This window comes from Physella acuta, unplaced genomic scaffold (assembly GCF_028476545.2).
Source record: "Physella acuta isolate Inbredline_101_S28 unplaced genomic scaffold, ASM2847654v3 ptg000209l, whole genome shotgun sequence".
In the NCBI taxonomy this organism is placed as follows: Eukaryota; Metazoa; Mollusca; class Gastropoda; family Physidae; genus Physella; species Physella acuta.
Window position 1 is genome coordinate 79,312 of NW_026731728.1, and position 13,528 is coordinate 92,839.

Sequence of the window (13,528 nt, forward strand, 5' to 3'; positions counted from 1 at the left end):
TCAGGCCGTCCATTGGTTGTGGCCATCAGGCCGTCCATTGGTTGTGGCCATCAGGCCGTCCATTGGTTGTGGCCATCAGGCCGTCCATTGGTTGTGGCCCTAGGTGGTTTGGTTACAACAGACTAACAATACTCCACTAATAAGACTCCACTAACAATACTCCACTAACTAGACTCCACTAACAAGACTCCACTAACTAGACTCCACTAACTAGACTCTACTAACAAGACTCCACTAACTAGACTCCACTAACTAGACTCCACTAACTAGACTCCACTAACTAGACTCCACTAACTAGACTCTACTAACTAGACTCCACTAACAAGACTCCACTAACTAGACTCTACATAATTCAACAAAATGTTCCTTTTAATCGGCGGAGCTCTAAAGGACCTGTTGACGTCATCGTTAGCTATCAGATCACGTGACCTACAACTAATTATAGATCAAAAACATTAAAAAACAATCCAACAACACATTTCAACTTTGTTAGAGAGAAATATTATGAAATAGAAAGGCGAAATTATTGTGTGAATAGATTGAAGAAAATAATGTTAAAATAATGTGTTACATATAGTTAACGTTAGAATAAATAGGACGATATAAATGTTAACATACGACGATAAAATGTTAACATAGATATAAAGAATAATAAAGTTGGGATAGCATTGAAGAAATATGTGCTTAAACACAACTACTTATTCTGTAAATTTGATGTTGATGTTTGTAGTTTGTGTAATAATGGTGTTTATAATGTTGACGTCTATAAACTTAATTTCTACATCAGTAAATAGTCCTTATAAAATGATATAGTATGTATTGACTGTATGAAATCTATATTACCTAAGTCTAAATCAAATCTTCCAAATCAAATATACAACAGCCAAATTTTGTTTGGTGATTTTATTCGTACCAACAGAGGGAGAGAAAGTGTGTATGTGTTTGCAGGGGCAGGGAGCGGTGGTGGAGTAGTCAGCTTTCGCCGCCATTTTGTGTGCGTGAAAAAATAATCGATTGGACGTAACTCGGGTAGAGGATGGTGCACTTTAAATCTTTCCTCTCTGTTGGTGCACTTTAAATCTTCCCTCTCTGTTGGTGCACTTTAAATCTTCCCTCTCTGTTGGTGCACTTTAAATCTTTCCTCTCTGTTGGTGCACTTTAAATCTTCCCTTTCTGTTGATGCACTTTAAATCTTCCCTTTCTGTTGATGCACTTTAAATCTTCCCTCTCTGTTGGTGCACTTTAAATCTTTCCTCTCTGTTGATGCACTTTAAATCTTCCCTCTCTGTTGGTGCACTTTAAATCTTCCCTCTCTGTTGGTGCACTTTAAATCTTCCCTCTCTGTTGGTGCACTTTAAATCTTCCCTTTCTGTTGATGCACTTTAAATCTTCCCTTTCTGTTGATGCACTTTAAATCTTCCCTCTCTGTTGGTGCACTTTAAATCTTCCCTCTCTGTTGGTGCACTTTAAATCTTTCCTCTCTGTTGATGCACTTTAAATCTTCCCTCTCTGTTGGTGCACTTTAAATCTTTCCTCTCTGTTGGTGCACTTTAAATCTTCCCTTTCTGTTGGTGCACTTTAAATCTTCCCTCTCTGTTGGTGCACTTTAAATCTTTCCTCTCTGTTGGTGCACTTTAAATCTTCCCTTTCTGTTGATGCACTTTAAATCTTCCCTTTCTGTTGATGCACTTTAAATCTTCCCTTTCTGTTGGTGCACTTTAAATCTTTCCTCTCTGTTGGTGCACTTGAGCAGACGGGCGCAGTAGCAAACATTGCTCAACTCTGTTGTACCCCCACCTCTTCAGACTGATACCTGATAGATTTGATCCAAGTCTTTTTTCATTTAGAGTTTGAGCGTCCAAAGAACAGTGACTTTCTCAAATGTTCGTGTTTATGTGTCAAACATTTACAAAAATTAAGTGACTTTCTCAAATGTTCTTGTTTACGTGTCAAACATTTAAGTGACTTTCTCAAATGTTCGTGTTTACGTGTCAAACATTTAAGTGACTTTCTCAAATGTTCGTGTTTATGTGTCAAACATTTACAAAAATTAAGTGACTTTCTCAAATGTTCTTGTTTACGTGTCAAACATTTAAGTGACTTTCTCAAATGTTCGTGTTTATGTGTCAAACATTTACAAAAATTAAGTGACTTTCTCAAATGTTCTTGTTTACGTGTCAAACATTTAAGTGACTTTCTCAAATGTTCATGTTTACGTGTCAAACATTTACAAAAATTAAGTGACTTTCTCAAATGTTCTTGTTTACGTGTCAAACATTTAAGTGACTTTCTCAAATGTTCATGTTTACGTGTCAAACATTTCATGTTGATAAACGTGTCCCAAGTCCGAAGACAAACTCAAAATGTTTTTGGAGAACTACAGAAACTCTAGGCACAAACAAATATACACACCACCAGACCTACAAACAAGTACACAGACACCCAGACAGACAGACAGACAGACACCCAGACAGACAAACACACAGACAGACAGACACACAGACAGACAGACAGACACACAGACAGACAGACACACAGACGGACACACAACATCGGCTAGCAACTGCTACAGTTCCAGCAACTGGTTTCTTCTAGCCGGATGTTGACGTCACACGCTAACCCCAGCTCTCATCTTGGTTTACATATTATTCATGAACTGGCGGGGGGGGGGGGGGATTATTCTTAGAGGCTGTAGGGGTTGGGGAGTATCACGTGGGCTAAGGCCAGGGGTCAAAATAGAAGACGTTACTTCGATAGAGCCCATCTAAATATTTCAACAGAATAGCGGCCGACGTATCTAATCAGTAGTTTGGTCAACACATACAGCTTCTTGTGTCTTTGTCACCACATTAGCTGGAGGTTTGTCACCACATACTGGTGACACTGTCACCACCTACTGGTGACAGTGTCACATCATTAAAAAATCTAATCTAGATTGAAGAGCGGGCTACATTGGAGCTTTATAAAAATAGACCTTCTTTTGTCAGTGGTCTTTGACCTTCATCTTTTGTCAGTGGCCTTTGTCTCTCACAAGGTCATTGGTCGGCAAGGTCACTGTCCAACATGGTGTAGGACCTCAAGGTCACTGGCCCTCAAGGTCACTGGCCCTCAAGGTCACTGGCCTACAAGAATTTGATGATTTATGTTTAAAACCTAATAATTTTAAGATGCGCACTTCAATTTGTCTCAAGTGTTAGGTCACCGTGACCCGATTCTTTCATTGGGCGTCATATTTTATTGATGGATCTTGAAACATCTGACAGCTAGAGGCTCGCTACACGTCGTGTTCGTTGCATGACACAACAGCAAATGACGTAACATGATATGACATGACATGACATGTTATTACAGGACAGTAAATGATAGGACATGATATGACGATATTACAGGACAGGAATGTACATGAGATGATAGCAGAGGATATGACATTACACGATAGCACATGACATGAAATATCACAAGACACGAATGACATGACAATACAGCAGAAGACCTTTGAATGTCACGTCAGAATGTCAGTCCCGTCTTTGAGTTGACGATTGAACAAGTGGAGAGAAATTTGTCAAGATTGGACGATTGAACAAGTGGAGGGAAATTTGTCAAGATTGGACGATTGAACAAGTGTAGAGAAATTTGTCAAGATTGGACGATTGAACAAGTGGAGGGAAATTTGTCAAGATTGGACGATTGAACAAGTGTAGAGAAATTTGTCAAGATTGGACGATTGAACAAGTGGAGGGAAATTTGTCAAGATTGGACGATTGAACAAGTGTAGAGAAATTTGTCAAGATTGGACGATTGAACAAGTGGAGGGAAATTTGTCAAGATTGGACGATTGAACAAGTGTAGAGAAATTTGTCAAGATTGGACGATTGAACAAGTGGAGAGAAATTTGTCAAATCAATTTTTTTTAGTAAAGAGTAAAAGTAACAAGATATGTCAACCCAACCTATTCATAACGCTTTAAGACATACCACATCCCTAACCACACAGCCCAACCACACAGACCAACCATATGCACCAACCACAAAAACACACAGACCAACCAAATGTTGCAGTAAGTGTGTATTTATGTGCGTGTGTGTGTGTGATTTTATGTATGTATGCCGGCGTGTATGTGTTTATGTATGTATGCCGGCGTGTATGTGTGTATGTATGTATGCCGGCGTGTATGTGTGTATGTATGTATGCCGGCGTGTATGTGTGTATGTATGTATGCCGGCGTGTATGTATGTATGTATGTATGCCGGCGTGTATGTATGTATGTATGCCGGCGTGTATGTATGTATGTATGTATGTATGCCGACGTGTATGTGTGTATGTATGTATGAATGTATGCCAGCATGTATGTGTGTATGTATGTATGCCGGCGTGTATGTGTGTATGTATGTATGCCGGTGTGTATGTATGTATGTATGCCGGCGTGTATGTGTGTATGTATGTATGTATGTATGTATACCGGCGTGTATGTGTGTATGTATGTATGTATGCCGGCGTGTATGTATGTATGTATGTATGCCGGCGTGTATGTGTGTATGTATGTATGTATGCCGGCGTGTATGTGTGTATGTATGTATGCCGGCGTGTATGTGTGTATGTATGTATGCCGGCGTGTATGTGTGTATGTATGTATGCCGGCGTGTATGTATGCCGGCGTGTATGTATGTACGTATGTATGCCGGCGTGTATGTATGTATGTATGTATGTATGCCGGCGTGTATGTATGTATGTATGTATGCCGGCATGTATGTATGTATGTATGTATGCCGGCGTGTATGTATGTATGTATGTATGTATGTATGTATGTATGTATGTATGTATGTATGTATGTATGTATGTATGTATGTATGTATGTATGTATGTATGTATGTATGTATGTATGTATGTATGTATGTATGTATGTATGTATGTATGTATGTATGTATGTATGTATGTATGTATGTATGTATGTATGTATGCCGGCGTGTATGTATGTATGTATGTATGTATGCCGGCGTGTATGTGTGTATGTATGTATGAATGTATGCCGGCATGTGTGTATGTATGTATGTATGCCGGCGTGTATGTGTGTATGTATGTATGTATGTATGTATACCGGCGTGTATGTGTGTATGTATGTATGTATGCCGGCGTGTATGTATGTATGTATGTATGCCGGCGTGTATGTGTGTATGTATGTATGTATGCCGGCGTGTATTTGTGTATGTATGTATGCCGGCGTGTATGTGTGTATGTATGTATGCCGGCGTGTATGTGTGTATGTATGTATGCCGGCGTGTATGTATTCCGGCGTGTATGTATGTACGTATGTATGCCGGCGTGTATGTATGTATGTATGTATGTATGCCGGCGTGTATGTATGTATGTATGTATGTATGCCGGCATGTATGTATGTATGTATGTATGCCGGCGTGTATGTATGTATGTATGTATGTATGTATGTATGTATGTATGTATGTATGTATGTATGTATGTATGTATGTATGTATGTATGTATGTATGTATGTATGTATGTATGTATGTATGTATGTATGTATGTATGTATGTATGTATGTATGTATGTATGTATGTATGTATGTATGTATGCCGGCGTGTATGTATGTATGTATGTATGCCGGCGTGTATGTGTGTATGTATGTATGAATGTATGCCGGCATGTGTGTATGTATGTATGTATGCCGGCGTGTATGTATGTATGTATGTATGCCGGCGTGTATGTGTGTATGTATTTATGCCGGCGTGTATGTGTGTATGTATGTATGTATGCCGGCGTGTATGTGTGTATGTATGTATGCCGGCGTGTGTGCATGTATGTATGTATGCCGGCGTGTATGAGTGTATGTATGTATGTATGTATGCCGGCGTGTATGTGTGTATGTATGTATGTATGCCGGCGTGTATGTGTGTATGTATGTATGCCGGCGTGTATGTATGTATGTATGTATGCCGGCGTCTATTAATTGATATTGATTGGTCAGGCATGGAGACAAGTTTAACAACTAATCGACCAGCCTCTCCCCCCCCCCCCCTCTCCCAACGGTCGGTCCTCGGACGGGTACTATACTTGGTTCTAGCGAGATGTTTGGTGTCTTGATTAGTAATATCGAAAACAGGTTTCTAGGGGTGGGGTGGGAGATGGTAGTCGGGTGGGAGGGGGGAGGAGGGAGGGGTGACTGAATTGGTTTTATTGTTTTCATGCCAGATGTCATATAACGGCACCCTGATACGTTATATCACACTGATCTGTATGTTATATCAGACTGATGTGTATGTTATAGAAAAATGTCCTTTAACAGAGTTGACAAAAGGCGGCTAGCAAAAGCGACGTAACGTCTATATATTAAAAAATTAATAAATTAATAAATTTAGAAATAATTCCATAACTTTCAGGATCGGAAGTGACGTCAGGCTGGACAAAGTTTTGAAAACATTCGACGAACTCGTTTCGTCGTGTATTGTATGCCCCCCCCCCCCACATCCCGTGCTGGTTACATCACCACAAGGTCACGTGACATAGTCCTAACATAGTTTGAGTTAATTCCTATATCGTGTAATTTTATTCCTATATCGTGTAATTTGAGTCCCCCTCAAGCGCAAATCAAATTACTGGTGCTACCATTTTACTCCTGGAATAAACTCTGAATATCACGGTCGCTTTATTTACAACTCTGGCCGTCTCTTGAACACCACATGAAATATGACCTCGCCCCATGACCTCGCCCCATGACCTCGCCCCATGACCTCGCCCCATGACCTCGCCACATGACCTCGCCACATGACCTCGCCACATGACCTCGCCATATGACCTCGCCCCATGACCTCGCCCCATGACCTCGCCATATGACCTCGCCATATGACCTCGCCCCATGACCTCGCCCCATGACCTCGCCATATGACCTCGCCATATGACCTCGCCCCATGACCTCGCCATATGACCTCGCCATATGACCTGGCACAATAAAGGAATGTCACGAAACAACCAGCCGCCGCCATTGTTACCGGGATAAGACCAAATCACGTGACGATTTGAGCAAGACGCCCAGTGCACGTATTGACTGGACGGGTTACCAAAGCTGTGTCCCTTTATCTCTCCTAGCAGCTGTAGCTGGTTCACCACGGACCAAGTTGTCCCCCCTTCACCATGGACCAAGTTGTCCCCCTTTACCATGGACCAAGTTGTCCCCCCTTCACCACGGACCAAGTTGTCCCCCCTTCACCATGGACCAAGTTGTCCCCCTTCACCACGGACCAAGTTGTCCCCCCTTCACCACGGACCAAGTTGTCCCCCCTTCACCACGGACCAAGTTGTCCCCCCTTCACCATGGACCAAGTTGTCCCCCTTCACCACGGACCAAGTTGTCCCCCCTTCACCACGGACCAAGTTGTCCCCCCTTCACCACGGACCAAGTTGTCCCCCCTTCACCACGGACCAAGTTGTCCCCCCTTCACCATGGACCAAGTTGTCCCCCTTACTTTCTACGCCCAGATATCCCCTATCACTGATGAATATTCATTGCCTAGCCAGATAAATTTGATTGGCTCAAGATCACTTCCTCAATTATCTACTCCACCCCACACCACCCCCCTCTCCACCCCACACCACCCCCTCTCCACCCCACACCACCCCCCTCTCCACCCCACACCATCCCCCTCTCCCCCCACCCCACTACCTGCAACATCTGTCTCAACTGACAGTGTCTCAACTGACAGTGTTTCAACTGACAGTGTCTGAACTGACAGTGTCTCAACTGACAGTGTCTCTACTGACATGACCGGTATTGCCAGACGTAATTTCTGACGTCATCATGTCTTCCCGTTCGTGCACATGGGGCAGATGAAGTAGAGTTTATCTGCTTCAGAGACCTCGGCATATGAAGGGATAGTGTGGTCAGCACTATGCCCAGCCGTCTTTTGGCCCTAACGGAAGTTAGGTACCCATCAGAGCTGGGTGGACTCAGGGATGGGTACCCATCAGAGCTGGGTGGACTCAGGGACGGGTACCCATCAGAGCTGGGTGGACTCAGGGACGGGTACCCATCAGAGCTGGGTGGACTCAGGGACGGGTACCCATCAGAGCTGGGTGGACTCAGGGACGGGTACCCATCAGAGCTGGGAGGACTCAGGGGCATTCTACTGACTTGAACCCGGATTAAGACTCGAGACTTTCGGGTCTAGCTCTCTAGCGTCATGTGAATCATCTTTTTGTTTTGCTACTTCTCCCCTCCACTCCTTTAATGAATACCATCCACATCCCACCCCCAAATGCCTCATAACAGACTAACCACATTTGTCCCCCCCCCACAGAAAACGCCAAGTCCACCACCGGTGTCGGTTGCTACAAGTGTCACTCACGTAACGGAAGTGACGTCCATTGTGGCGACCCCTTTCACCCCGCCTACAACATGGACAGGTACCACGTCAAGTAAGTCTGGGGTCAGGGGGTCTTAATTCAAGGTTGTGGGGTGGGGGGGGGGTGGAGTCAGGGGGTGGACCTTAATTCAAGGTTGTGGGAGGGGGGGGGGGTGGGGTCAGGGGTGGGTCTTAATTCAAGGTTGTGGGGGGCGGGGGGTCAGGGGGTGGGGTCAGGGGGTCTTAATTCAAGGTTGTGGGGGGCGGGGGGGGGGGGTCAGGGGGTGGGTCTTAATTCAAGGTGTGGGGGGGGGGGGGGATGGGTCTTAATTCAAGGTTGTGGGGGGGGGGGGGTCAGGGGATGGGTCTTAATTCAAGGTGTGGGGAGGGGGGATGGGTCTTAATTCAAGGTTGTGGGGGGGGGGGTCAGGGGGATGGGTCTTAATTCAAGGTTGTGGGGAGGGCGGTGGGGTCAGGGGGTGGGGCTTAATTCAAGGTTGTGGGGGGCGGGGGGGGGTCTTAATTCAAGGTTGTGGGGTCAGGGGGTGGGGCTTAATTCAAGGTTGTGGGGGGCGGGGGGGGGGTCTTAATTCAAGGTTGTGGGGAGGGGGGTGGGGTCAGGGGGTGGGGCTTAATTCAAGGTTGTGGGGGGAGGGGGTCAGGGGATGGGTCTTAATTCAAGGTTGTGGGGGGCGGGGGGGGGTCTTAATTCAAGGTTGTGAGGAGGGGGGTGGGGTCAGGGGGTGGGGCTTAATTCAAGGTTGTGGGGGGAGGGGGTCAGGGGATGGGTCTTAATTCAAGGTTGTGGGGGGCGGCGGGGGGTCTTTATTCAAGGTTGTGGGGGGGTGGGGGTGGGGTCTTAATTCAAGGTTGTGGGGGGGCGGGGGGGGGGGGTCTTTATTCAAGGTTGCGGGGTCAGGGGGTGGGTCTTAATTCAAGGTGTGGGGGGGATGGGTCTTAATTCAAGGTTGTGGGAGTGGGGGGTCAGGGGGTGGGGCTTAATTCAAGGTGTGGGGAGGGGGGTCAGGGGATGGGGGGGTCTTAATTCAAGGTTGTGGGGGAAGGGGTGGGGGGGTCAATGGATGGGTCTTAATTCAAGGTTGTGGGGGGGGGGGGGTTAAACTGTGCCCCACGTGACCTATCTCTGCCATTGCAGGTGCGAGCAAGGCTTAGATAACCGTGTCGGGTTATTCCCAGCCAAATACTGCGTCAAGATCAAGGGTACTAACCGTGAGTACTTTCTCATCTTCAGCCACGCCCCTAGCCCCTCCATGTTGGTGGCTGGGTCAGGTGGGTGAGGTTGGTGATGTTGGTGGGGTGGGTGAGGTTGTTGATGTTGGTTGGGTGGGTCAGGTTGGTGATGTTGGTGGGGTGGTTGAGGTTGTTGATGTTGGTTGGGTGGGTCAGGTTGGTGATGTTGGTGGGGTGGGTGAGGTTGTTGATGTTGGTTGGGTGGGTCAGGTTGGTGGGGTGGGTCAGGTGGGTGAGGTTGTTGATGTTGGTGGGGTGGGTGATGTTGGTGGGGTGGGTGATGTTGGTGGGGTGGGTGATGTTGGTGAGGTGGGTCAGGTTGGTGATGTTGTAGGGGTGGGTGAGGTTGTTGATGTTGGTGGGGTGGGTCAGGTTGGTGATGTTGGTGGGGTGGGTGAGGTTGTTGATGTTGGTTGGGTGGGTCAGGTTGGTGGGGTGGGTCAGGTGGGTGAGGTTGTTGATGTTGGTGGGGTGGGTGATGTTGGTGGGGTGGGTGATGTTGGTGAGGTGGGTCAGGTTGGTGATGTTGTAGGGGTGGGTGAGGTTGTTGATGTTGGTTGGGTGGGTCAGGTTGGTGGGGTGGGTGATGTTGCTGATGCTGGTGGGGTGGGTCAGGTTGGTGATGTTGGTGGGGTGGGTGAGGCTGGTGGGGTGGGTGATGTTGCTGATGCTGGTGGGGTGGGTCAGGTTGGTGATGTTGGTGGGGTGGGTGAGGTTGGTGGGGTGGGTGAGGTTGGTGATGTTGTAGGGGTGGGTGAGGTTGGTGGGGCGGGTGAGGTTGGTGATGTTGGTGGGGTGGGTGAGGTTGGTGGGGTGGGTGAGGTTGGTGATGTTGGTGGGGTGGGTGAGGTTGGTGGGGTGGGTGAGGTTGGTGATGTTGGTGGGGTGGGTGAGGTTGGTGGGGTGGGTGAGGTTGGTGGGGTGGGTGATGTTGCTGATGCTGGTGGGGTGGGTCAGGTTGGTGATGTTGGTGGGGTGGGTGAGGCTGGTGGGGTGGGTCAGGTTGGTGATGTTGGTGATGTTGTTGATGCTAATGAGGTTGGTGGGGTGGGTCAGGTTGGTGATGTTGGTGATGTTGTTGATGCTAATGAGGTTGGTGGGGTGGGTCAGGTTGGTGATGTTGTAGGGGTGGGTGAGGTTGTTGATGTTGGTTGGGTGGGTCAGGTTGGTGGGGTGGGTCAGGTGGGTGAGGTTGTTGATGTTGGTGGGGTGGGTGATGTTGGTGGGGTGGGTGATGTTGGTGGGGTGGGTCAGGTTGGTGATGTTGTAGGGGTGGGTGAGGTTGTTGATGTTGGTTGGGTGGGTCAGGTTGGTGGGGTGGGTCAGGTGGGTGAGGTTGTTGATGTTGGTGGGGTGGGTGATGTTGGTGGGGTGGGTGATGTTGGTGAGGTGGGTCAGGTTGGTGATGTTGTAGGGGTGGGTGAGGTTGTTGATGTTGGTTGGGTGGGTCAGGTTGGTGGGGTGGGTGATGTTGCTGATGCTGGTGGGGTGGGTCAGGTTGGTGATGTTGGTGGGGTGGGTGAGGCTGGTGGGGTGGGTGATGTTGCTGATGCTGGTGGGGTGGGTCAGGTTGGTGATGTTGGTGGGGTGGGTGAGGTTGGTGGGGTGGGTGAGGTTGGTGATGTTGTAGGGGTGGGTGAGGTTGGTGGGGCGGGTGAGGTTGGTGATGTTGGTGGGGTGGGTGAGGTTGGTGGGGTGGGTGAGGTTGGTGATGTTGGTGGGGTGGGTGAGGTTGGTGGGGTGGGTGAGGTTGGTGATGTTGGTGGGGTGGGTGAGGTTGGTGGGGTGGGTGAGGTTGGTGGGGTGGGTGATGTTGCTGATGCTGGTGGGGTGGGTCAGGTTGGTGATGTTGGTGATGTTGTTGATGCTAATGAGGTTGGTGGGGTGGGTCAGGTTGGTGATGTTGGTGATGTTGTTGATGCTAATGAGGTTGGTGGGGTGGGTCAGGTTGGTGATGTTGATGGGGCGGGTCAAGTTGGTGATGTTGGTGATGTTGTTGATGTTGCTAATCATCGAGATACTTCTACCTCTCCATTGACCTTGAGCCCGTGTGACCTTGACCTCTTGTGTTTCAGTCAACACAAACGAGGAGCTGATCGTCCGCTCCTGTAGCCTGACGTCATTTGACAACGTCTGCGGCCCATTCGAGTTCGAGAACGTTCGGTACAGTGGCTGTCTGATGTCATGTGTACGTGACGCCTGCAACCTCGCTGGTCGTCTGCAGGTCAGCCTGACCTACCTGCTGCACGTGCTACTGCTGACAGCACTGTCACGTGTCACTGGCTTGACCTTATGACCGACTCGCTAGTTCAAACATGTCATCAAAACATGACATCAAAACATGTCATCAAAACATGACACATGTGTTTATCTGAAGTATTCTACAACAATAGAGAAACGTACATGAACATTGTTGACACGGAAGGCCAACTACAGAATGACATCAAACAAAATGGCCAACAACAAAATGACATCAAACAAAATGGCCAACAACAAAATGACATCAAACAAAAACGGCCAACTACAAAATGACATCAAACAAAATGGCCAACAACAAAATGACATCAAACAAAAACGGCCAACAACAAAATGACATCAAACAAAATGGCCAACAACAAAATGACATTAAAATGTCACATTTTCTCATATCGCCTGTTTTCTAATCCTGTATTCTGATTGGTTATAATTTTTTTGTAAGAAGAGAAAATGAATTAGCCACTAATGGTGTTATACCTGGGATAAAGTCACGTGATATGTCTTGGCCAAAGAAGGAGGTACAAACACTTTTGGGCTTTACCAAACATTTTGTCTTGAATGGTCGAGTTCAAAGGTCGAGTTCAAAGGTCGAGTTCAAAGGTCGAGTTCAGAGGTCGTTAAAAGATTTTTTTACTTGCCTCAATATTTGGCGCCTCTATCGAAATGTTCCATGTATATAATTACCCCACCCCATGAGCACATATTTCCTTATCCATGTCAATGATCACATATCCCCCACCCCACCACCATGTGTTAAAAAGGCTTTAAGAATTGTTTTGAATATTCGAGCCTCCCCCCTCCGCCCCCCCCCCCCCCGCCCAAAAAAAACAACAACCAACCCCACCGCAATATATGTGAATAAGTTCTTTCAATTGTTTCGTCCTAGGCCAAAAATTGTCATCAGCTGTTTTACCACCGTCTCCACTTTTTCAGTTTTTGTCACCTACATTTTTTTCGCAATGACTTTTTTATTTAGCTACTAAATGAGCAAAAGCTATCTGCCACTTTCATCAAGATGTCGTATGCGGGGAGGGGGGGGGCTGCAATAACTTTTTGTATTATGTAAACATTACCTACGTGTGTTTAATGGCCGCTTGTTGTGACGTCATGTGCCTCCGGACGTTTTCCCCGAAAATTCCTGTTTTTCCCCCAAAATATTTGTTAAAATAGTCTGCTAGCAACAGGTTTTGATGGAGCAAATATTTATTTTTATACAGATGGGCGTCACATAAGTGTTACCAGTTTTTCTTTATTGTCTGCTGTTTTTATTTTGTTTACATTAAAATTCCTAATTTGTTTGGCTTGTTTGATTTTTTCTTGCAAGGGAGGCGATTCAACAATAACATGAAAATATATGATTTACAGAATTGTCTTTTCTTGAACTTCATGCCACATCAAGAAGTGATCCAGGGTTAAGTTTGTCGTATGTAACATAATGTCACCACCACATTTAACACCAACATATTGTGTCACCACCACATTTAACACCATACTATTGTGTCAACACATTTAACACCATATTATTGTGTCACCACCACATTTAACACCAACATATTGTGTCACCACATTTAACACCATACTATTGTGTCACCACATTTAACACCAACACATTGTGTCACCACCACATTTGACACCAACACATTGTGTCACCACATTTAACACCATATTATTG

General features: G+C 46.4%; 1 protein-coding gene across 2 annotated transcripts in view; it reads left to right on the plus strand.

Moving 5' to 3' along the window:
• Positions 1–13,152, plus strand: part of LOC131937416 (uncharacterized) — a 30,711-nt gene extending 17,559 nt beyond the window's left edge. For both annotated transcript variants that reach the window (XM_059294817.1, XM_059294818.1), the window contains exons 3-5: positions 8,305–8,422; positions 9,506–9,579; positions 11,676–13,152. In XM_059294817.1, coding sequence (XP_059150800.1) covers positions 8,305–8,422; positions 9,506–9,579; positions 11,676–11,896 — 413 coding nt within the window. In that variant the 3' untranslated portion in view covers positions 11,897–13,152. The remainder of the gene's footprint in view (positions 1–8,304; positions 8,423–9,505; positions 9,580–11,675) is intronic.
• Positions 13,153–13,528: the final 376 nt, after the last annotated feature.